This window comes from Frieseomelitta varia, unplaced genomic scaffold (genome assembly GCF_011392965.1).
Source record: "Frieseomelitta varia isolate USP_RPSP 00005682 unplaced genomic scaffold, Fvar_1.2 scaffold_520, whole genome shotgun sequence".
NCBI classification, from domain to species: Eukaryota; Metazoa; Arthropoda; class Insecta; order Hymenoptera; family Apidae; genus Frieseomelitta; species Frieseomelitta varia.
The window spans coordinates 17,711-42,187 of NW_025110280.1; the positions used below are offsets into that span (position 1 = coordinate 17,711).

General features: G+C 38.9%; 1 protein-coding gene across 13 annotated transcripts in view; it reads right to left on the reverse strand.

Moving 5' to 3' along the window:
* Positions 1-24,477, reverse strand: part of LOC122533350 (serine/threonine-protein kinase MARK2-like) — a 71,805-nt gene that overhangs the window by 17,704 nt on the left and 29,624 nt on the right. For 4 of the 13 annotated variants that reach the window (XM_043662980.1, XM_043662983.1, XM_043662981.1 and 1 more), the window contains exon 3: positions 258-341. The exons of 2 other annotated variants lie outside the window; for them this stretch is intronic. In XM_043662980.1, the coding sequence (XP_043518915.1) occupies positions 258-341 (84 nt within the window). Of the gene's footprint in view, positions 1-257; positions 342-4,200; positions 4,502-5,384; positions 6,326-6,704; positions 7,083-24,477 lie in introns of those variants that run through there. 7 more of the 13 variants (XM_043662977.1, XM_043662976.1, XM_043662973.1 and 4 more) reach the window with 5 other exon arrangements.

Consider the following 24,477-nt stretch of genomic DNA (forward strand, 5'->3'; position numbering starts at 1 on the left):
TGAAAATTTCAATGATTCATCGGTAATATTAATTAGTAATAGCAATAGTAATTCATTACATCGTTCTGATTCCGGTCAAGTAAATTACTTGAATTTGGAATCGTCTTTAATACCGAATTTATTTCTAATTTAGTTTTATTTCTGACATTCGACGAATATACACAGATATATCCAAATCACAAGTATAAAAAAAGCTTCCCTACGGCAAGTGTACGAATATATTCGCGAGCAATTGTAATTTACGTGAGGTCAATTACCCGCGTATGGCCACGGGTGACCATTTTGCAAGAGGAGGCTGCAGCAACTTTCGAGGCCGCCAGTTTGATCGGTTTTGCTCTCGGCTGCAACGGTACGAAGAAAAATCGACGTGGAATCGAGAAGACGTTTCGCTCGCAACACCTTCCCTTTTATGCGACTGACTCGATCAAAACAAGCGGCTGCTTCGGGGGTTAGTAGAAAAGCGTTTCAACGAACGGAACACCCGAACGAGGATCTCTCGTTTCTCCGTCGTTCTCCTTCCTGGCCATACTCGTTCTTCGATTCCGAATCCACATCACTTTATCCATAGATCGAACAAAACACGCACACATAACATCACAAAGATCGAAAGGTGCATCAAGCGTCTTTCCGCGAGGGTCGCATCCCTGCGTATCGCATAATACGTGGCACACGCTCGTTTTCTTTCACGTTCTTTCCCGTTTCTTCAGTTAAACCGTGTTGCGGAAACTCGATCGGAGACGACGAAAGACTTTTCCCGAGGCAACGACGGAAATTACGTTAAACTTTCAACGAAAACGTCGACGACAGAAGGGAGGAAAGAAGGTTTGGAACGGTTGCCGATCGGTGGCCATGTAACTACGTGCGCGTGTCCAAAAACGAAACGAAACATCGTTTGCGATCTCCTCTTCCTCTCGCGCGAGTCGAGTCAGTCGAGAAAGCACATCGAAATCAGAAAGAGTCGTTCGCGAATCAGGGAGTCACGTATTCACTCGACGCGCTATTCGGCGCGTACTGCATCGGAGGTTCGATCGTTCAGGAGCAACGAGGAAAGTGAAGGAGGTAGTAGCTCGGCTGTTCGCACTGTCGTTTCGGTGGTGAATTCACCGACGACGAGTTCCTCCATTGGTGGTAACGAAGAAGAGCGGAGGAAAGGCAGACGAGTGCGCGTCGACAGCGCGAGGGACGTGGATTCCCTCCTCACCCTGTGGCTGGTGCGCCGCGTCGATCCAGCCGGGAATTCGTTAAACGTGTCGAAACGAAGCGATGGACGATTGAAGAAGACAAGATCCCCGAGGCGTGCCGCGAACGCGAACGCGAGCGCGAGCGCGTACGCGTCTGACGTCACTAATCACAATTGGCGGCCTTCGTCTCTGGGTTAGGTCGCGCGAGGACCGAGCGAGCCGCATCCTCGTCCCCCGGTCGGCAACAGAGCCAACTCGAAGCCGTCGCTACGCCGAATAGCAGACGAAAAAAGCGAGAGACGCGCGAGACGTCCAGAGAGAGGTTTGTTGCACGGTCGTCCTCCGGCTATTCTCTTCTCTCCCTCTCGAGTTCTGCCTGTGCCGGCGGACAGAGAGTCGCTCGAGCGGCCAGAGGAGTCCACACAGCCGAGGGATGCGAAAGGAGAATCAATACGCGTAATGCCGCCACCCCCTGCTTGCTGCTGAGCGTGCAAACGAACCACCCTTGGTAATCGAGCTCTCCCAACTCTTCCGTCTTCACCGTCTTCTCTCCACGATTGTTCACGAACGTGACGCGTCAGGGCAACGAGATCACAATCACAGCCACGATGATCAGGCTACGCTATCGCGATCATGGCGATGACGACTACGACAACTACGATGACTACTACGACGACGAAGACGACAACGATGACAACGACGACGACGACGACGACTACGACGACGACGACGACGGCCGCGACAACGGCGACAAACGACGATGAGCACGGCGACGATGCCAACGACGATCGCGTCTGCGCATGCGTCAGCCTCGGAAGTACGTACCATCGCTGTCCCGACTACCAACAACCCCTCTCTCTCTCTCTTTCTCTCTCCCTCTCTCTTTCTCTCTTGACAACTTTCGCGAATCACCCCCGTTTTCCGTGGCGTGCGATCGAAACCGAAGTTCTCGCGTCGTCAGCTGATCACACCGTTCGATCCGACGCCGCCGTCGTCCGAATTCATGACGTTAGAATTCGATCCAAGGAAAAGACGATGAAAGAAACGAAAGGGGAGGAGGTTCGGCGCGAGTTACGTAACGCGGATTAGATAGCAACGAGATACGATGATTCGCGCGTTAAACATCGCGAATGTGGGGCTTGGCAAGCCAAGCTTAACGCGTAAAAAGATCAGCCGGGTATCGGGTATATCGAGAATATTTTGGCACCGATCGCTGGTTTCCAATCTGCTTGATTCGAGGAAGAACGGAAGGGGGAGGGGGGGGGGATAAAAAAAATGATAATAAGAAACAGGACATGTCGGGGAGGGGGGGTAAAGCGTGTAACGCAAAAGTCGGGGAAATCGACTTTGACTGGTCTCACGATCGTTAGACGATACACACCACCCTCGTACGAGCGAGCAGGCAGCCAATCCATCCACGTCATACTAGCTGAAACGGACGAGCTACAGGCTCTGCCGTCGTGTACGTGATACGAGCGTGTATGTGGATGCGTTTACGCTGCTGTGCCTGTTATACTCGACTGGTCAGCTGGGGGATCCTGGCCACGTCGATGAACGTGTACGACGGACGTTGTCGACCGTCGGTTATTGCACAGCTTTCGAGATCTACAGTCCTTGGCCATTGAATCAGGATCATTTAGAATTTTCGACGTTTTACGTATTTTTGACAAGATCAGAGACAAACGTTTTTAGTTTATTAACAAAAATTTAACTTGAATTTCATTGCACGTTTCATCAAAGTACGTGATGATACATACATGTTACATTTTTACAATGTAAGATATAATTAAAAGAGATTAACGACTGCTCAAATTTGGATTTTTTAACGTGTGCGCAAGTATTAAACGAAGTGTCGCTGACTTTGTATTGCGAAAAGGAGAATTGAAATTGGTAACATGTATGTATGCAATACACAATGTGTTTTTCATGTGTTTGTGATAGAATTTATTGTTAAATCGCGTCTAGATCCTAATATAATAGCCAAGAGTTATATGTATTTTATCGATTCCTGATAGCTCGATTTGTATGAATTTCGCAGTGACTTAACGTCGTAGCTCGAAGTAAAGAGTATATGAAAGAAAAGACGAAAAATGGAAAGGAAAGAAAAAAGAAAGAGAAGATGGCTGTAATTCGGTACTTAGGACAACTCCAATCAAAGAATGTGTTACATCAATGGAAAGCTCATCGTTAGAGAAACCTATCGGTGGGTGTTCGAAGTGTACAGTTTATACACATCGTTATATGTTTGACGTGTTTTCTATAACTGAAAAATTAAAATTTAAAATTTCATTAAAATCCTTCCATTAAAATTCGAGATACAAAATTTTAAACGTGAAATATATAGAGATTACGTTTATCGCTTAATCCGGCGATGAAACGTACGTTTCATTTGTGAGTGAGGAATTATCTATATGTCATACATATAGATAATTTCAAGGAAAATTATGAAGAAGTAGCTTCTTATGCTGAAACAAAAGATAATTCTTCTCTCGAAGTCCACGAAAAATGTACCATAATAAAAGATTGAAATTAGGTATTTTTAATATCCAGGAAAAGACAAAAATTCTCAAACGATTTAACGTAATTTAACATGAAAGAAGTGGTTTGATTCTATCACCCGAATCAAACAATTCTTGTCTCGGGATTTGTCCATTAGTTCTAACACACGAATAACGTAAATTGGCCCCTTTCTAAAAATGACCACAACGTTTGAATGGAAGCTTTCCAACAATTTGAGATCTCCTACCGTGTTCCCCTGCAGCGACAAGCTTTCTCTATTGACGTGCCACGCTACATAAACGTGTCATCCTAATTACTAAACTTCTGCCGAAAAGAAAAGGTTCCAAAAAAAGAAAAAGAAAAAAAAGATGAACGCTTGTGTCATTCCCCTTCTTTCTCTATCTTTCTCCCAACCCTCTCTCTTTCTCTCTCTCTCTCTCACTCTTTCTCTCTTTTTTCTTTCTCGAAAGAGCTTACTAGGTTCTATTTAATTGCCGTCCACACTATAAACAATATCTACCTCCTTCTCATTTACGCCACTCTTCTGCGTGACGTCTGACAATGGTTTGATCGCGCTGCTAACCGTAGTGGTTTGTCGTTGCTGTTGATGCCGGTGATCTTTCTTCGCGTTGTTGACCCGCGCAGCGACCAATGCGCGCGCTTGCTGCACCCTCGTCTGCGCTCGAAGGGGCACTTCCGCTTCCTGTCCCCGCCTCGTGTCCGAGGCTGTCCTCGACAACTTGGTCGAAGCTTTCTTCGTCGTAACGCCCGCGTTCCCCGTCGAATTCCTCGTCGCGTCTCCTCGATGCAACGGCGAGGCCCTTTTCATTTCAATTCATCGTGGTCATTCCAAACTCTCTCGTTTACCTTTTTTCTTTTCTTTCTTTTTTTTTTTTTTTTTTTTTCTTATGACTTTAGATCGACGCGTGCCTCCAACGCGAACGAATCATCGAGAATCGGATAGTTTCGGAGGGAGAAGAACCGAGAATGAACAAAAGGTTAATATGGATAAGAGAGAAAGAAGATTGGCAAATATGTGGTTCGGTAATCTTCTCCGATTTTGGCTGTTTCATTCCAACTCATTTTTTCAAAGCTTCAATCAGTCGGGGCAGATCGAAGAAGATTTTTGCTATTTCTTTGAGCAAAGTGTGCAGTTAAGAATTCTTCTTATTTGGTGAAAAGAAACAAAAACAGGTTTCGCCTGCGCGTAAATATTGCCTTCGGGAACATTCAAACTCTAGAACGTGGGCTAAGAATTGGGTTCGGATAATCAATACTGATGCATACAAGCTGCTCAATTTATAAACGCATACATAGGTACTATTCATTGTAAATTTTTTTTAAAGAAAATCTTGAAAAACAACCCTCGTTTTGGAACTTTTGAATTTTGCTATCTGAATAACGTTAAACTAAAGTTACTTTCCCGATCTTTCACAGCCAACTGAATTCCAGCTTTACGAAAAACGAAAGAACCTGAACACTGAAACAACCAAGAATTGGTAAAAGATCGCTGAACTGCATGATCGCCGAACAAAAGTTGAAAAGTAAACAAAGTAAAAAAAAAAAAAAGAAAAAAAAAAAAGAAAGAAAGAAAACGAGACAAAAGGGGGATGGAGTATCCGGGCAGAGCACGCGTCCGCGGAGCGTACACGCGCGGAAGAATTACACTGGACAGGCGGTGTGAGAAGAGAGAGAAAATGTTACCCCTCGGCTTCGTCATCCGTCACGTTTCGAAGTAGATCCTCGTGTTCCCTGTACCGAAGGTCCGTGTATCGAATTTCTGGCTCGAAATCCGAGCTGAACTCCAACTGGCGCGTTCTGGCTGCGAGAGTGTCCATTTCGATGGCCTTGACCTGCTGCTCCAATCGCTGAAGCATGTCCGTGCTCTCGACGGCCGAGCCTTTTCGCTGCTTCAGGATCAGATCGAGATTAATCGGGACTCGGTTGGCCTCGTCGTCGCGGCGAGGCGCCACGACTGGCTGGATGATGTTCGACTCTTTGAACGCCTTCAGTTTCTCCTCGAGGCTCGCGTCGATCGCGAGGATCTTTCTGTCGGCGATCGGGGTTGCGTTCTTGCGGTTGAAGCTCGGCGTGCGTTCGCCCTTGGACGAGGCGCTCCTCTTCTCAATTACCTGGAGGCGACGATCGCACTCCACCAGTTCCCACTGCTTCAGATTGTCCATCGGCGTGTGAGCTGTCGCCACGTACTTGGCAGTGGGCGAGGTAATGCTCGCCGATTCTCTGTTTCCGCCTCGGTATCCACCGATCATCTGACGTTGCTTGTTCTCCGCCGTCTCGAGGCTCTTTCGTCCACTCTGCGGCCGAATCGAACTTCTGCTCGGTTCGTTTCGCGAGAACAGACCTTCGCGACCCTCCATGGTCTCGACGAAGTTCAAGGTTCGAACGCGCGTCTCCGATCAACTTCGCACGCGTCACTTCGAAAAAAAAAAGAAAAAAGAAAAAAAAAAAAGAAAAGAAAAGAAAAGAAAAGATTGCTCGGGGATTCGATAGTTTTGTCGTCAGCAAACTTTGGCGAAACGTTCGAACGTCGAGCAGCGGTGGTAATTCCTCAACATGGACGATCCTTCATCGACCGAGTAGTACGGCGTCCGTAGGCAGCAGTTTGGCAGCTCGCTCGTCGTTCTCTGTTAGAAAAACATGCGTTATCCTCGTTAAGGTGCCGCTGATCGCTTCGCTGGGACGACGATCCTCTCGCCGACGAAGGGACGATTATCACTCTTGACACGTTTTCACACTTAGATTACCCAAAACCCCGGGAGCACGAGAGGAACGAGGGAACGAGGCGCCGAGGACACGATCCAGCCGATCATCCCTCGCCCTCGGTCTTTACACCTTTCTCTCTCTCGTTGTTGGCAACAATGACACGTACATATGTGTAGACAGAAGTATCGATAAGCAGGAAGAAAAAAAAAAAAAAAGCAGCGACGCGTAATAGGCACAGTTGACTAATGAGGGAGCGGGTAAGCTCAAAAAACGGCGAACCGTGATCCGTGATTGTTTCACCTTGGCTCGATGGATTGGAGATTTTGCCAAGTACCCGTGACTTCGACTCGTGTTGTTCAACACGCGAGCGCAAGCGGTCTCGATCGTTCGAAAGACCGAACAGCGACAGTGATTACGCCTTCGACGAATTTGCGTGTGTGAACGTGTAAGCTTTCTGTACATTGTTAGAGATCGACGATAGAGGATGTCGGCGTACATACGAAAGGGATAGGGGGGGAACGAGGGAGAAACGGAGGTGAAAAACAATCAACGAGAAACAGAAGTGATAGGCACCGGAATGACGAACGCGACGATGTTGAAACACCGCACTCAAACAGCGCCATACCGACTGATAAAGACGTGCCACGCACGCGTGTTTCCAAGGTGTTGATTCGTCGATCTTCGAGTTTATTTTTTCGGTGACTTATCGCGTTCGAATACCGCACGAACACGCACGTTCTTCTGTTCGCCGTGAACGCGATAATTGGAATCAATCGGATAAAGATTTCGATGGAAATTGTGTATGAAATGCGCAGGTGAAACACTCGAAGAACGGAGGAATTCGTCACAGCGACACACGCGGATCGGGTTGTGTCCGATGGAAAAGTTGGAATCGTTTCGATTGCGGGTTAGTAATTGCGATAAGAAACTGAACGCGTCTCTCTTTACCGTTTGCGGTAATCTCGCGGTTGGCCTCGATGGCGGCGCGATATCTGGAAACCGTACTACCGATTTCTCGTACAAACCTGCGAAGACATTGGCAAACTTTTAGACTGCGTACACATTTGTTACTTAATCTTGCACACTCTGTGTTATTTTGTTCGGTTGTAACGAGATTCGATTCGCAGTACCTGTCTGTAAATCTGTCGAACAATATCTGCGTTCACAGTTATCCGCTGTTGTTTCGTTGCGAAGAGGTAACGATACATCTCGGATTATAGATAAAAATTTAATAATAAACAATTTTTTAATATTACGTAATATAATATATTGGTATTTATTAATATTTCTTATGGAGCAGGTCGCTTTCCCGAATAATTTTATTAGCTAACAATGCACAGTAACAGTCTTTATTTTTCACCGCGAACACATTGGGTAACGATAACGGAGCAAGTTACGGTGACAAATGTGTACACACCTTTACGCGTTATCAACGCGAGTGGGCAAGAAAGGAGAAGAGAAGAGACAAAAAGAAAAAAAAAAAAAAAGGAAAATGAAAGCAACGAATCTCGAGCTACAGCGTACAACAAAGAAACGTCGAGGGATGATCGCAAGTTTTTCAGCCGATCAATATTATATCAATCGTTATCGTTGGAAATTACGCGCGATCATCGGAAGAGTCGGTCGATCGTCCAGATTTGAAGGCACATTCGGCGCGGCGGAGTGACACACAGTTTGGCGAGAAAGCACAGACGGATCGATCGTCGAGAAAAATGAAAACGAACGGCGCGAGGTTGCGCGTCAACGGCCGGTTACGAACAACTGGGTCCATTTCCCCCCAACGATAAGCGCTCGACCGGCCAACTTGACTTCGTTAGACCGTTATCAGCGGTAGATGCTGATAAGCGATACCATCTACCTAACTCGAGCTGGATTCCGACGCCCGAGTTTGCGAGAATCTCCAACACGGCCGCGCCAAGAAAAATATATTTGCGTTGGCACAGAGCTCTGACTCGATGAGGTGCTTCTCGTAATTGTTCATAATACTCTGTATTAACCTTCAAGTGGGATCATAGATTATACAGTAATTTGTATAACATTTAAAGTATTCAATTTTCTTTCCTATTTTAATTTAAAATTTAATCTAATTTAATCTGACTTAAAGGAGGCGACGTCCTTTTCAGAGTATGTGTGTAGAAATAAAATGTACTGAGTATAGATAGAATATGTCTGTGGGTATACGAAACGAATTGGTGTAACGTGACAATTGAGTTCCTTTTATCATTTGTATCGAAATATGGAAGTAAGAAAGCTAGATGTTAATGAGAGTATATGCTGGAGTGTAGTTCTGGTGCCGGAATGAATATTGGAGTAGTATCGTATGGAGCAGTTTATAAAGTGTCTCTATCTCTCTAATAAAGATTAGAATACATACAATATTAATACATACAATTAAATCGAATTAAAAATTCCAAAACTGAGAACTGTGAAATCTAAATTTTTCGTGGCTTCTAATATCCAATCTTATGGCTCCTACATCGGTTAGAGGTTAATCGAATTTTTTTTTTTTTTTTTTTTTTTTTTTTTAAACTGAAATAGAAGATAGTAAGAAACGATAGAGATAACACGAATAATACAGTGAAAGTTGATAGAGGCGCGGCTTTCAAGGAATAACACGTGTCGATGCTCCTTTATCTAACTATTATTTCATCACTTATTTTTAAAAAATCTGATAAAAATCATCTATTTTTTTTAAATTATCGATTTAGTAATAATATACCAAGATTAGAGTTTAAAACATTCGAGTCTGACTATAGTCGGGGACAAAAATAATATAGCCGATCGCGTATAAATTCAGTCCATACAACAGGCTCGACTCAATTTGGATCAAAGAATATTTTACATGAAACCGAAAAAAAGTTAATTCAAGTAATCGCAGCGGTTTTTATTAGTTTTCAATTGTTTTTTTTTTGTTTAAACATTAAACGTTTTAGCTCTTTCTTCGTAAAGAAAAATCGTTCTAAAAACATCAGAGCTATATAAGAAGAAGCACGAGCGTTTATATTTAATTGCAAAAATCGTAGTAAATTAGTGTTGTTGTTTATAGCTTGTGTAATCATGCATGTGAAAAAATTGGACAAGACTAGTCTAGAATTAAGAACGTTTAAGATCAACATATGTAGTACATGTACAGGCTGAACAACGTAAACTTGATCACCTTGAATACTTTCATCGTTTTCGGAGATATGAAAGAACTTTATTAACAAAAATTAGTCAGCACAGAGATTTTTCTGTAGATGGAAAGGCTCAATGTCGTTTCAAAGTCCACTTTCATTTTTTTTTTTTTTTTTTAAATGGAATGATACATTTTTTGCTCCATTAATCCTTTACGAAAAAGAGTACTAACTTATATACGTCGAAAGATCATTTATATTTAGTAAATATTTGAAGTTCAATTTTGTAAAATTCACGCGCGAAAGACAAATTTACAAGAACAATCGTCTTTCGTACGATTCGTACAGATTTTGTAGAATTGAAATCTCTCCTGCACTGAATTATTTCGGCCAAGTTACATTGTTCGTATGACTAATACAGTATACTCAACTAATACATGTATACTAGTCTAGATATCGTTCAAGAATTATACGAAAGAGTTATATGTTTTGAGATCGAAAATTTTTCCCAAAGTGCGTTTACGTTGTAGTCAATTCGCGTAAGTCCCAACAAGATCGTTCAATATCCTCCGACAAAGCAGAGCTCTCGATCACCGACGCTGACGTCATGCGACGAGCGGATTTTCATTTCATAATTTGCGACCTTGCTCGGAAAAAGGCTAGTCTTCCTCGAGAGAGCTGTGTGTCGCGATTGATAACGAGAAACTCGTCTTATCGATGTTCTTCACGTCGAACGATCGGACAGGAAGCGTACGATAAAGCCAGAATAGAGAGAAAAAGAGAGAGAGAGAGAGAGAGAGAGAGATAGAATGATGATTGAACGCCAGTTCCAAAAGAAAGTTGAAACGACCCGAGCGTATCTGTGTGTATATGTCTGAATGATAGATTCGTTGTCGAATTACCGATTAACCGATTAAGCATTAAACGTGTTCTGTTTGCGTTGGAACGTACGAGGCAGCAAAGCGTAAGTCGTGGTTAAGGATGGAACAGGTGGTTAGCAAGGCTAACCAGGAAAAGATACCTAACTCACGTCCGATCGGGCTCGCGCTTCGCCCACGCGAACTCGATGCCGAAGGTGTTCTCGTTTGAATTCACCTCGCGCGGCAACGTGCGATTAGAATTTGCCATTATACCGTGTGTATACAGTTTAAATAACGTGAAAACAATCAAGACGCCGGACAGCAGAGAACTATGAAACGCCTAGCAGGTATTGTTCGTCGCGAGATGAAGGAAACTTGAACAGTGTTGAATTTTTAAACGACGATTTTCCATCGTTTTTCCGCACACGTTCCACGTTTGATGCGCTAAGTTGTATATCACACATTAAACGTATCGCCGCAACGGTTTAAAAAAAGTTTGACCTAAAATTCCGCATTCACTGTTATCTCTTTTCTTCATTCGACTCTTGTTAAAAAGAAGACTAATATGTAATTTTTTTATATTAAATCTTATTGTGTATTAGTTATTTTCTTAGATTAACCCATTTGTAACATGTCCACGTGTATTATAATTTACCAAATCTCGATTTAAAAATGTTTATTATTCTCTATTAATGCCAGCTAATTGTGATGAAATGTCAGAATACATAATATTATGCGGAGAGTTCGTAATCTAATCAGCGTAAGTTACTTTCGATTAAGAATAATTTTTCTGCTATGAAAACATTCTTTCTTCTTTGATAAAAAGACTTTTTGACTTCAGTCAATGGAACAGTTTAGTCATCATTATACGATCATTGTAACATAATTATTAGAATATTAAAAAAACATCGTCAAAGTAACTTTTTGCTATTTAAAATATTATTAAAAATAATGATTAAATCGTTTCGTCGATTGAGAATTTTAATATTAAAGGATATTTGCATGGTATAATGCAATTTTTAATGAGCAGCTAGTTAAATCTTCTATATATTAAAAAAATATAAGACTCTTAATTGCTGCTTGCGAATTATTCCGCGTCTTATGACCTCACTTCACGATGCAAATGGGTTAAATCGACAAATTTAAGTTTGTACTTATAAAATATGTAAAAGACGATCTTTATTTTACAACTAGCTACGTTAAAAATAAGTACGTATGCATAAAGCGTCGATACGTTTAGTGTTAAATAGGATATTAATTCACGATTCGAGTTATCCAAGGAACAAGACAAACAATACTGACAATGAGAGAATGTTCTCTCGTACGAGAAAAAATCCGTACTTGCGAACTAACAATTATTCGTACGATCCTCGCGAAACGTGGAATTACATGCAAGTTACGTAAAACCTTGATGCAGATCTTGCTCTTCGTTCTCAAGTTTCATTTTTTTTTTTCCTTTTTCATTCGTTCATTTCTAGCTCTTATATGTATCTTATTCGCGAGATAAAAATTAAAAAAGCAAATAGAACTGTCGCGTCGCAGTATTTCCCGAGGCGCTGTGTACAAGTGATAAGGATAATAATTTTTCTTGGCCGGTCGAGTTAACAAAAGAAACTTTACATGCAGAGTGTTTTAGAATATGTGGGCCGAACTTCTACTAGTGGAGATTCAGCTCACTAAAGTGAGAAAAAAAAGTTCACGTATAACCTTGTTTCCGGCTGAATGTCTGTCTTCTAATACACAATACTTTTCTAACAAATAATTCTAGTGTTCTTCATTTCCATTCAGCAAGACTATGAATGCACGTGTGCCATTTCTGCGTTTGTATAATCTGTCATTGTTCACAATGACAATATCAAACATTTAATTAACGTATTGTTATTACGAATAATACAACTTGATTGATTTATCATTTAGAAATGTTACAGGGGAATTTTTATACAATACAAAATGTTATAGAATATATATAAGATTGTACTGATAATGTATCGAACATGTACGACCAAGTCTATACATAATTATATAGAAATTTTATATAACAGTGTATTTTCAGAAAACTCGAATGATTATTAGTAAAATGCATAAATAGAGGTTTTATTATAAACTTTCTCCTGTGGCATTCTAATTTCTCTGTTATAAATTTTACACCTCAGTCGTCGGTAGTTCTAGCGCTAAGTGAAAAGCTCAATTTATTAAAAGAATTATTAGAAGACGGAATTCCCAGAAAGGGAATATTTTTATGCGAACTTCTTTTCTTGTTTTAATGTGCTAAAACCATCAATGAAGTAATGTACACATAGTCTGCGAAACATTCTGTACATAAAACCACTCGGTCGATACTGAAATTAGGGGAAGAGTTGGAAAAATGAGCGATCGAGTTGACACATCGTGTAATATAGTGATGGGATCCAAGTATGTACCAAAAAATGAATAAAAAAATAATATAAAAAATAATATAATATAATATAATATAAAAAATGATCTTGCACTTTTTAATTAAAAATAATATATTCAAGGACTAAAATCAATCTAATTGAAATTGATCTGTCCTCATTAACTTTCAATTCAAGAATTATAAAGGTAAGTATTCAGAAAATATATCGAATCCTCAGTTGGATTGTACCTCAGGTATTTTAACAAGTTTACTTTGGATACTGAAGATTTATTTGATTTTACTGACTAAGATCAAATAAAATCAAGACTGTACAAAGACTGATTATAGTTACATCAAAAAGTATTACCCGCGCTGATAGATACATTACAATATACTAATTGCAAGTAAGAGACGAAATTATTCGTTACGCGACATTTTAATTTTCCCTTTTATCTACAGAGAATTATTTAGTCCATTTGATCGAATTGTTCTCTATAAAAATAATTAGTCCATAGAACTGTCATCGATGGCTTTAACAAGTTCATAATAATTCGAGCGAACTTTCAATGTATTCGTTCGATTACTACTCTCGGAAGATACAATTCGTACAACAATCGAAATACTTGTACGTAGCTAGGCGTGGAACATCTACATCTACATATACATCTCCAAGCTTGGAAACCACGGCGAGTTGACTGTAGAAATACATACAAATTAAAAATCATCCTATCGAATCCCACATAAAACGAACGAATTTTGTATCGTATTTAACTCGATCCCATCACTAACGTCTACGTCCGAGTTATCACCGGCGCGCCAGTTTTCGCACTTATTCACCGTTGTATGTTTTTCGCGACCGCGGTCTCGCGTACGAAAACGGCGAAACCGTGAGAGGATGTGGTGCGCGCGTACTCGGCGAATCGCCACTGAAACGGCCCCGGCAGCGTCGAGCAGTCTCGCCGATCCTCGATGAGACTGCATCCGGTGGACGCGACGATGCGCGTTAAATACGCGCGGTGTTGTGCCACGCCATGTCAAGTCAAGCCAAGCCAAGCCAAGCCAAGCCAAGCCAAGTCAAACCAAACCGATCCAATCCACCGCGAGAGCCACACGTTGTCTTCGACGCGACTCGACGCGAAAACTTCTCGCGGCCGCGAGGTACGCCACCAATTGCGGTCAACTGTGCGCGCCGCGATCGACGAAAGCCGTGCTCGTGAGTCACGCGCGCGCGTCAGTGATCAACGAGCCGATCGAGTAAACCTTCGTGTCTCTCGTCCCTCACGCTTGTCCACGCCTCTCTTCCAACGAACGCGATCACCTATCGTGTTAAGAGCTCAAAGTGCAACTGCCGATAACAGGCCTGTATTCGATCGTCACAGTGCCCGGTGCACTATACTATGCTATCCTCTCTCTCTCTCTCTCTCTCTCTCTCTCTCTCTCTCTCTCTCTCTCTCTTCGTTTTTACGAGTGTCGCGAGCGGTACGAGACACGTAAAATCGAAGGAGCGTTAAATTTTTTTCAGGGGGAGATTTCAATCTTCAACCCCTTGGCGCTGGCAACTGGTTCGCGGACCATAACGAGTGACCGAACCGTCTACGATAATTCGTCGCTCCCTTTTTCTTTTGAACACGTCGGTATGATATATCACTGGATAGAAATTATTAGGAAGTAATAATCATTTGTTTTGCCTGGGTGATGAATTAATTTTTTAATTGCAAAAAATAAATTTTTTATTTGAACAACAAGTGTCGTTTAATTAAACGTTCAGAAACAATTCATTCTTTATTTCTGATTTGCAAATAAATGGTTATTTCTTACTTGGATTAGGCAAAACAGAGCCAACGAATAATTTTTAGTTTTCTGTTGTCTGTTGCATTTTACATAATGAAAGAACCGCGCAAATACTATTGTTTTTTAGGCATGCAATCCTCTGAATGTTAATTCCCCTTCTCAACAAATAGCTCGCAGCTTGTGTTTGCTTTCGAAACTATTCTTCTTTTTTTTTCAGACAAACTATCTGAAAATCCATTTAATTTATTGCACGGGTAACATCCGATGTTAAACTGCTCTCTTTACTTTTGAAATCGCGCGGTTTCAACCAACCACGAGAAAAGCGAGAGAAGCAATTGAAACGTGAAGTAAATTTTAACGTACCATCATTCCAAACCTACACGAATAATAAATAATAAATAAAATTGTATTTGCAAGTAACAATTAATTCTATTATCTTTAATAATCTATTTGTGTTGATCTGTTCAAATAACCAATAATTTTCGCTCTCAAATAACAAATAACGTTACATGCCACCAAATATTTATTTAAATAAAAATTTAATGAAATACCCAACACTGATTGGTTCGTATCAGTAAATATCGTTTATTGGTTCGAATATCACGAGTACTAAATTTTATTTTATTGTTAATGAACAATTATATTAAGAAACAGGAAATTTATTATAAATCACACGTATCGTAAATCACCTCTACGAAATATTCGTACCTCTGTAATTATTGACTTTGAAATTGATTGATATTGGTTTATAATATCCAAAAATTCTTATCGAATTGATTAAATGTATATCGAAATAATTAAGCTTTAAGTTGATCCAACATTCTTACTGTTGCAGATTTTCAAACTTGCGTTGTAAAAAGATAAGAATTGTTCAAAGCTGGCCACTCGTCGAGAATTATACGATTATTTGTGTGACTCATTGTACTATATTCGACGTTAAAAAAGTTGCAATAAGAACATCAGAATCTTATTAGCGGCTATTACGAATAATCAGAATAATTAAATTTCTCTCCTTTCGTTCTTACAGAAGACTTTTGACGTGCAAATGATTTAAAAGAAAAGAAATTTCGTCCCCCAAGAGTGTCTCAATTCCAGAACTGATATAATTCTATTACAATAACGAAATTAATTGCTCTAGAAATTATTCTAATTAAGCATCAAGCATTCTAATAATATTTCAAAGAAGATGCATGAAATTGAGAAATTTCATTTGAGAAAACACTTCACACACACCAACCTAATACTTTCGCCTAGATACGTATGTACATACTTCTGACGTATCGTAAATGTAGAAACGTTATTCCCTCGCCTGTTCACTTGGACAGTTTGCAAATAACGATTTTTCTATTCGAAATTTTACATTTCACGGTCGTATTTGTCGCGATTCGTTACGTCTGTCTAATACTTATCTTTCTGCATTGTGCAGAAACGATAGACATCGAGAACTCGAGGGGTCATCGAGTAGCAGACACGTAGTCGAGGACCGATATCGACGGATCACGGAGATGGATTTTCAATAAGAATGAACGGACTTGGCAAGCTAAACGTGATACAGTTCGCGACTTTTCGTGACCTCCGCAGGCTAGCTGCGTTCACATCGTACTGAGAGCTTAGAAAGTCTCTAACCTTTTCGTGCGAAAGATTTATCGCGTTTCAGTGCCCGCAACGCTTTATGCCGGATAAAAATGAAAGTCGGCGTGCATTGACGCGACGCTCCATTTCGTATTTTCTCATTTCAAATCGGGCCAACTTTCGATGAACGGTCGCAACAGCTTCCGACAGTGTCTCGAAGTTTGGCCCTCGTTCAATCTTTGCTGGTCGTAATATACACAGGGTGTCCCGCAACAAAGTCGAAAAGAAAGGAATAAAAACTTTTTCGTTGAAGCAGTAGAAACTTTTTCATTAAAGAAGTAAAAATATACGATGCTTCGTTTCCGAGAGAATTGAGTTCGATCATGTTTTTATCGAGCGTACCCTGAATTTAGCTAATTAGCTAAATATAGGATAGGCTCGAATAATAATCGACGCGGGGATATTAATACGCGCAAAAAATTAATGGAGAGCGTGGAATAACATTTTTTTTCGTTTAAAGCATAATTTTTAAGAGAAAGACAGAGTTTGAATATGTTTTTCGTTGAAAATTACCTCGGCCCACGTGTATCCCCGGCGAATTTTCAAACTCAATTCTCTCGAACGTCGTAGGAAAAAAATAAAACGACGATTTTATTCTATATTTTTTACTTATTTTCACCTTCTGTCAATCATTCTTTTCGTCCAGAATTAGCTAAATTCAAGTATACCTGATAAAATTTTAAACTCGGTTTTCTCAAAAACGAAGGCTTCAGTGAAAAAAAATGTTTCATTTCTTTCTTCTCGTTTCTCCACGTAGAATCATCTCCTACTCGGCTGTGTCAGTAGTAACGGAACACCCTGTATAAGTAATGGCGCGTTTACATCGAACGAACGAACGCTCGTTCGTATTTGTAATTATGCGCAAACAAATGCAAATTTGTGCCTGCGTTCGTTAAACGAGTGTTGGTATAATAAATGTGTTATAATAATTAAAGGATGCAACGACGTATAAAATATCTAAAGTAAAGTATTTTTATTTATTTATTATTCGTATCGTGGGTAAAACAAATTTCTATTTGGACCTCAGATTTTTAACCAATGAAGATTTTAAAACGCCGGAACAATCTCTTTTTCCATTTGAAAAACACGTGGAAAGAAATCTTGATTTTCCTACATTATCGTGATTTGCGCAAAAGTTGCAAGAAGCGATCAATAGAGAGAGAAACGAAATCGAGCGCTGCAATCAATTTTCTAGAACTAATCCAAAAGAGAACATAGCTTCGTTCGTGTCGAGAATTAATTTGATGAATTAATTTATCAGGTTGCGCCCGTTTAAGTCATTATTCATAATTCATTTAAGTCGTTATTCGTAATAGCCGAACATTATAAATAATAGTCATTTGGCTAATATAACGATCTCAGATATCATAGACGGATCGAGAAAACACAACTCTTACACATGCCTTAGTAATTAAAAACCAGAAAACAGAAGGTAAAAGAATCATACTTAAACTCAATCTTTTATATTATTTCTATATATGATTCACAGTTGGGGGTTTAATTATAGCATGGGTTAAAAATCACTTCCTACTAAAATAAATCCGTCATTTTTTTATTATATATATTTTTTAAATTTGTCAACACGCTCTGGCGGTCAACGTTTGAAATAAACGAATAATTTTGAAAACATAATAAAAAAAATTATATAACTGTTTGAACTTCAATTTAATTTGAAATTGATAAAATTAGTTTTTTCTCATATTTTGATGTTTTATTGAAAAAAAATTAGAAAGACAGTTTTGGCCCATCCTATAGTTAGTTTATAACGAGGCGTGAATTTTCATAGCGTTCCATCTACGTTTCGGAAAAACACAGATTGTGATTCGTGGTTTTATGGTCAGTTACAGGAGAGAAGAAAACTCGTACTGATTAGATTAGACCACTGGTATTTCTATCTGTTTTCATGGTGAATAATTCGAATCAATGACACATAGCACAGAGGACAAAGGAGTTCGAAAGTGGATAAAAGATTGTTTAAGGAAAATTGATCAAAGATCACAATAGACTTTTTCGTTTTCCTTTTCATTGGATTGGTTGATTAACACTCTGCCTTTGGAATTTTCTTTTAATTTCAGTGCCAAATCAATCGTCTGGCGCTCGACTTTTTATATTTAAAATATGCTTTGATAATCAAGCTTGACATGACAAATTTTATCCTCCATGGAATAATAAATATATGATTTACTTCAGAAGCCAGTGTGATTATGTTTCAAGGATGTATCTACTATTCCATGTGTTTTTCATACGTAAAGTCTATGCCTTATCTATAACGATAATATTCAAACATTAAATATTGATATAAAATAAAACTTGATACTGTTCAAATAAATCTATTTATCGAAACGATAACTCCTAGAAATGATGTCGAACAACAAGAATCAGGATAATCTGAATATCGTCGAGTATTAATTTGAAAAAATGTTAAATTTATTCCAGTACATTAGAGATGATCGGGAACGTGTCCAATTTGTCTGTCGATTAATTGGAAAAAATTTCAGTTGAGGAGAAAACTGACTTATATTCGCCTCGCGCGCTATCATAAGGGGAATTTGCTTCAATGAGAAATCTTGTTTTTGCACGGTCGAGCGCGTTGTTACGGCCGCGGCTTGGGAGAGAGAAAGAGAGAGAGAAAAAAGAAAGATTTAAAAAGAAAAACCACACGATCACCGCCTCTACACGAACTGGTTAGGTTTCCGTTAACGTACTTTTGCCTTTTTCTTTTCCGTTCTTTTGGTTCGCAATGGTCGAGAGAGCTCCTCTCATTTCCACGATTTCAAAATCGAATCACGATGATGGCTTTCGATTTATATTGCTACGCTGCCATCAATTTCATACGTTTTCAAAAATAACGTGTTATGTTATTTTATACAATGCCAAATAAAAGCGAAGCTATTGAATGACAAACACTCTTAATTTTTAGTAACATTTGACGAATTTGAACGCAATATATTCAATAATAAATTTTATCATATTTCGTTATTGTAGTACCTTAGTATCTAATTTTACTAAACGCAGAAATACATACACTCCCTTTCATTATTGACTCCCTGTTTTATTAGTGATTTTTCGTTCGCAATTCAATCAGCAAGAGTTCACTCAATCGCGATTGGAGATTTTACCGTACTGCGAAAGTAGAAGCTTCACGCTTCAAAATTAGACTACAAGATCGACTTTTTTCTAAAAAGCCACAGCAGTTTGAAGTATCAATAGTTCTTTCATCGAGCGTGAGACTACTATATTACCAAACTTCTTGTACGAGCTTTTTCTTTCACGAAGTCGACAAGAGTTTAGAATATCGACAATTTTGCGGAAACTTTTCTGTTTGTCAAAACGAGCCCAACTTTCTTCTTCTTCCAGGAACGCGTGTGTATCTATCTACCTACACGCCTGTGTGTTTGTTAGTCGTTGCTTATCAAAGACCTTTCTCGACGCTCCTCCTTGTGCTCGCGAGATAACGAACCGTCTCGGTCCTTTTAAGGAGAGAGAGAAAAAAGAAAAAGAAAATAATAACGAACGAGAGAACGAACGCATGTCTCGACAGCGGTAACAGGTTTACGACTTTCGTGGAATTTGTTTGCGACACGGGCTCCGTTGTTTTCGAAAAGTATTGTAGAATAGATAATACGAATGGCCGAGAGCGTTGTTGAGCAACTCTGTTGGGCAGAGATTGTCTCGGCGGCGACAATCGTTACGAGTAATAAACGAGAACAACTCGAAGCGCGTAAACCATCTGAATCAGAAAACAAGGTCTAGCGCTGCTAATTGTTTATCATGAAACGCGATCTAGCGTCGTCGGCTTTCGTCAGCTGTGCGACCAACGCGAATAAAAATATCCAAGCTCCGGTTTACATAATTCCTTGTTAACCCTTTCAGCGTCTGACTATCCCCGCGTGGACACGGAATACACGCTTTCTCGCTTTTGGCTCACCGCCAAAGATCGACGGACTCTGGCACAAGGCGCAACAAAGTTGCAATTGTGATTTTTCAATTGTGCCGAACTGAATAATGCAGGAAGGCTATTTCTGAGCGTAGATTATTTTATTAGAAACGTTAAAATTTAAATTTAAATTTAAAACGTGCCTTGAATAAATCTGAACATTTGAACCTGACAAACACAAGTGTGGAAAATTTTTAACTTTATATTCCAAACAACGAAATATTCATTTTCAAATTGTGACATAAATAGTTTTGTATCTATTTTAGATTTAATTTTCGCAAAAAAATAAAACATATAAGTTTTCGTGGATTTTAAATATATAATTTAAATTTTTCACAAAATAATTGAACTATTTAATATGTATTTTGTAAAAAATTTACAAATTTTATGCATTTAAAATCCACTAAACTTAACTAACTCATTTGGGAGTGATAAGACTGTATTTGCCTAACACACTAATAATTGCCACTGCAATACACGTGAGATGGAAGAGATTGATAAACGCATATATTCATCCGTAGGACTCAAAGGGTTAATCAGCGTTGTGACCGTAGTTGCAAGTTTCGAATCGATATACGACGCGGTTACCACGATCCTAAATTGTCGATCTTCATCCTAGATGAATCGATAGTTGATACACGACATGCTTCAACATGCATGCAAACGATGTTCGAAACCTGTTTCTCGAATATCCGATGACTAGGTGAAACAACGAATTAAGTTTATTAAGTTCTATTTTACTTTCACGGCGGGTGTCGCATGTATACTTGACTTTGGTTGTCCAAAAATATTAATTATTAATACAAATAAACGAATAAAAATATCTATTAACAATATTAGAATATTCCGCGCATAAGTCATCATAATTTGAGTGATAATTAAAGTAAAGTAAAAGATTTATAGAATTACGTCTTTGTCTAAATAGAAATTAATTTTATTTTGACAAGAATACTTGCTTTTAAGCGGTAAAAAATGTAAAAAACGAAAGCCTGAAATCTGTCACGTCGACGGGTTCAATTGTTATAGTATTAAAATAATAAAATTGTGCAGTTGTTCGTAGAACTTTTATAATGACAGTTCTTACATAAATGTAAATTGCTTGCATGCAAATGTCATTTTAAAATATCCTGGAAAGGTGTTAAGCGTTATCTGTTATGAAATGTCATTTTTTAAACGATACAGAATTTTGATCGTATTATGAACCTCATACGTTGAATGTGTATGACTTATATCTATGATACACAACATGCATATATGCGTATGATTTTGTGATATGATTTTTGTACAAAATAGTACATTACTTTTCTTTCCTGAATTACTAAATGAAAAATTACAATTTTCTCGAGGTCAACAAATTTGTACAGTTAATTTTCGGATGATTCAGAGTTGTTAGCTAATGATTGATAAATTCGAACCTAATATATATATATTATATTTATTATAATTTTATCTCCGTTATGCTTTTAATGTCGCCATTTAAAAGAAAGAAATTTATCTCGTGAATAAATTAAATTCATAGATACGTAAGTAGCTGCTATTATCATCGATTTCGAGTTCAAACGATTTGTCCTACTTCTTATTTCATTGACAAATGATCCGAAATTGAATAAATCTAATTAATTTCTATTATGTCTATTTTACTTGTTGCTTTTACGTTGCAATATTCTTTAATACTCGTTTAATTGTAAGTAGTTAATAGTATAATAAATAAACAAGTTTAGAATTGTGTAACTATGGTTTGTATGATATAACAGTTGGTGAACTTTTGCCAAAATAAAGATCGCAAAATTACAGGATCTGTGCTGCGTTTCATCAGTTTTTCGTGATTTTGAGGGTTGATAAGTTTCTGCGTAACTTTGGACGACGCGAGCTTAGAAATTCCAAAAAAATCATCGAACTCGCCAGAGCTGCTTGTAGACCGCGTGTTATTGATAATATTTTAAATGATGTCCAAAATAATTCCCAGTGAGATTACAGTTGGGCACGGCAGGGGAATGTCGATTCGTTAGATGGAAACGGCCTTGATAAAACTCCCATCCAATGTTCGTACAAACGTCGCCTATGCATGTACGGATGAACAGTCCCCTGATGACTATCACGGAAGTGAATCGTTTAAAATACATACGAGCCGTTGTTAACCGGTCCCGTCGAAGAATAGTTTACCATCACCGATGGACAACTGGTCTCTTTCCAGCGGATTTCACCACCGATTTCGTAAAACTGTATACCAATACCGGGGGAAACCTGATCATTTCGATATTCATTCGAGTATCAATTCTACTCATTCGTAATTGATCATTGTCTATTTACGGTGTCCTAATTTGTATAATTCGACGTGCAACTGCTCACGAAAGAAAGGGCACTTATAATTGTTCGCATAATTACAAAAACTTTTTATACAAATGTTATGCGCGTTATGTAGGACATTTTGGAATTTTATTGACGATGTAGCGAGGCTTAATTATCGTGATTACATGGAACAAATCTAAATGTATACTTCGATAAAAATGTATATAACGAATGCATATCTATTTCTCAAACATCATAAAATTATTTAAACAATCATTATCATTGCTTAAGATTTATTAGTAGCTTTAATGTTTAGTAGCTTTCAGATGTTTAATCTTTTCTATTAAATAAATAAATTGTAACTTGTACATATTATCAAACTGGTTGCAAACTTTATCGATATAATCATTATCATGTAATAAAACATCGATATACAAAATATACAAAATGTTTGAATACTATAAAACGATAAAATTTAAAATGCTGTATTATAATTAATAATCACATTTCGTGATTAATGATCACTAGACTGTGGATTTTTATGGCATCCAAGCAAATTTTAAGACATTTAAAGAGACTCTAAAGAGAAATTTGTTTTATTTACTATATGTTATGATAAATATTATGCTTATATATTTTTGCATATGATATGCACTCTTGTGTTTTCTATTTTCTCATAAAAGTTAAGCTATCAATCACATTAGTAATATATGTTGTTAATAACTACGTCGTATCTGATACGTTTGCATTTTATATACTTGTGTCACGTATGTTAATAAACACGTTAGATAAATTAATTAACTTAATACATCGTAATAAATAAATAAATAAATTTAATACATATATATATATATAAAACTTAAAAAAATAAAATTCGACACTTGCCGAATCATCTCTCTCCTTCAATAATATTCTGATCTTTATAGAAAGCTATTCCTTTCTAAGCATATCTAAACGTCCAGTTCGATGCTTTTCAACAACGTTGAATTTTTCAACAAAAAAGAAACCACACTCGCCGAACCCTGACGCATAATACATAAAACGATCACACGGGCCAAGTGAATTTCAACAATTTTACGTCATTCTCTGTCAACCCTGCGCAAATGAAAGTTTTGGTAAGCACACCAGTTGATAAAAATGTGCCTTTGATCGCAGATCACGAACAAGCAGTTTCTAACTGGTCGGCAACTGGTGAAATATTATCTCAGGTTGCGTGTTGGTAAACGTGGCGAATTGAACCGCGAGAACCGCTGTCGTTTCGATACACCGCCTTCTCGTCTCTTCCTCCATTTTCTCTACGATTATGTGAAAATTTCGAACGAGCGTGCAGCGGAGGGTGGACGTCGCCGCTGCTGATGCCGAAAGACAACATCCACTACTCGCTCGCTACTGGCTGCTTTCAGTCCTTCATTTCGCGTGGCGAGCGGAACACGCTCGCGCATTCAAAGGCAGACTAGCTAAACGTTAGTCGCGTACCTAACAAATAAATTCGTTTCGTTCCACTAACCTAATAGCGCGATAAAATCGCGCGGCCAGTTCACTGTCTATCAAGGTCACCGCGTGTGTTTCATAACCGTATCGCTATCTTGCCGGTGCAGAGGCGCGCCGATTCGACGATTCCTCCGTTACCATCGGAATTACGTAAAAAAAAAAAAAAAAAAAAAACGATGGAGACGAACGAGGTGATATTTCCTTTCTTTTCCCTCGAAGGAGACCGCGAGAAAGAGAACGGGGATCACGTTATTTCCTCGGAGCAACGTTGCTCCGGTTATTGAAAGAAACTTTGTATTTGCTCGAGTAGACTGGGGATCGTTGGGCGGTTCATTAAGCTACGCGATACGCTCGCGCATTGTTCGACGGTGAAAGGAAAGCGGCGAGAAGTAACTGCGCCAAGGTGCGCCGTGCCACAGGTACCGAGGAACGTAACCGATCGTTAATAAATTCATCTTTCTTACGTACTTGCGAAAATATTCGAACATCTATCGATCACAGCAGGGTTTTTATTATTACGAGAAACGAGAGTGTTGTGACAATGTTACCAATATTATTATGATTATAAAACCAATTTGATAATATA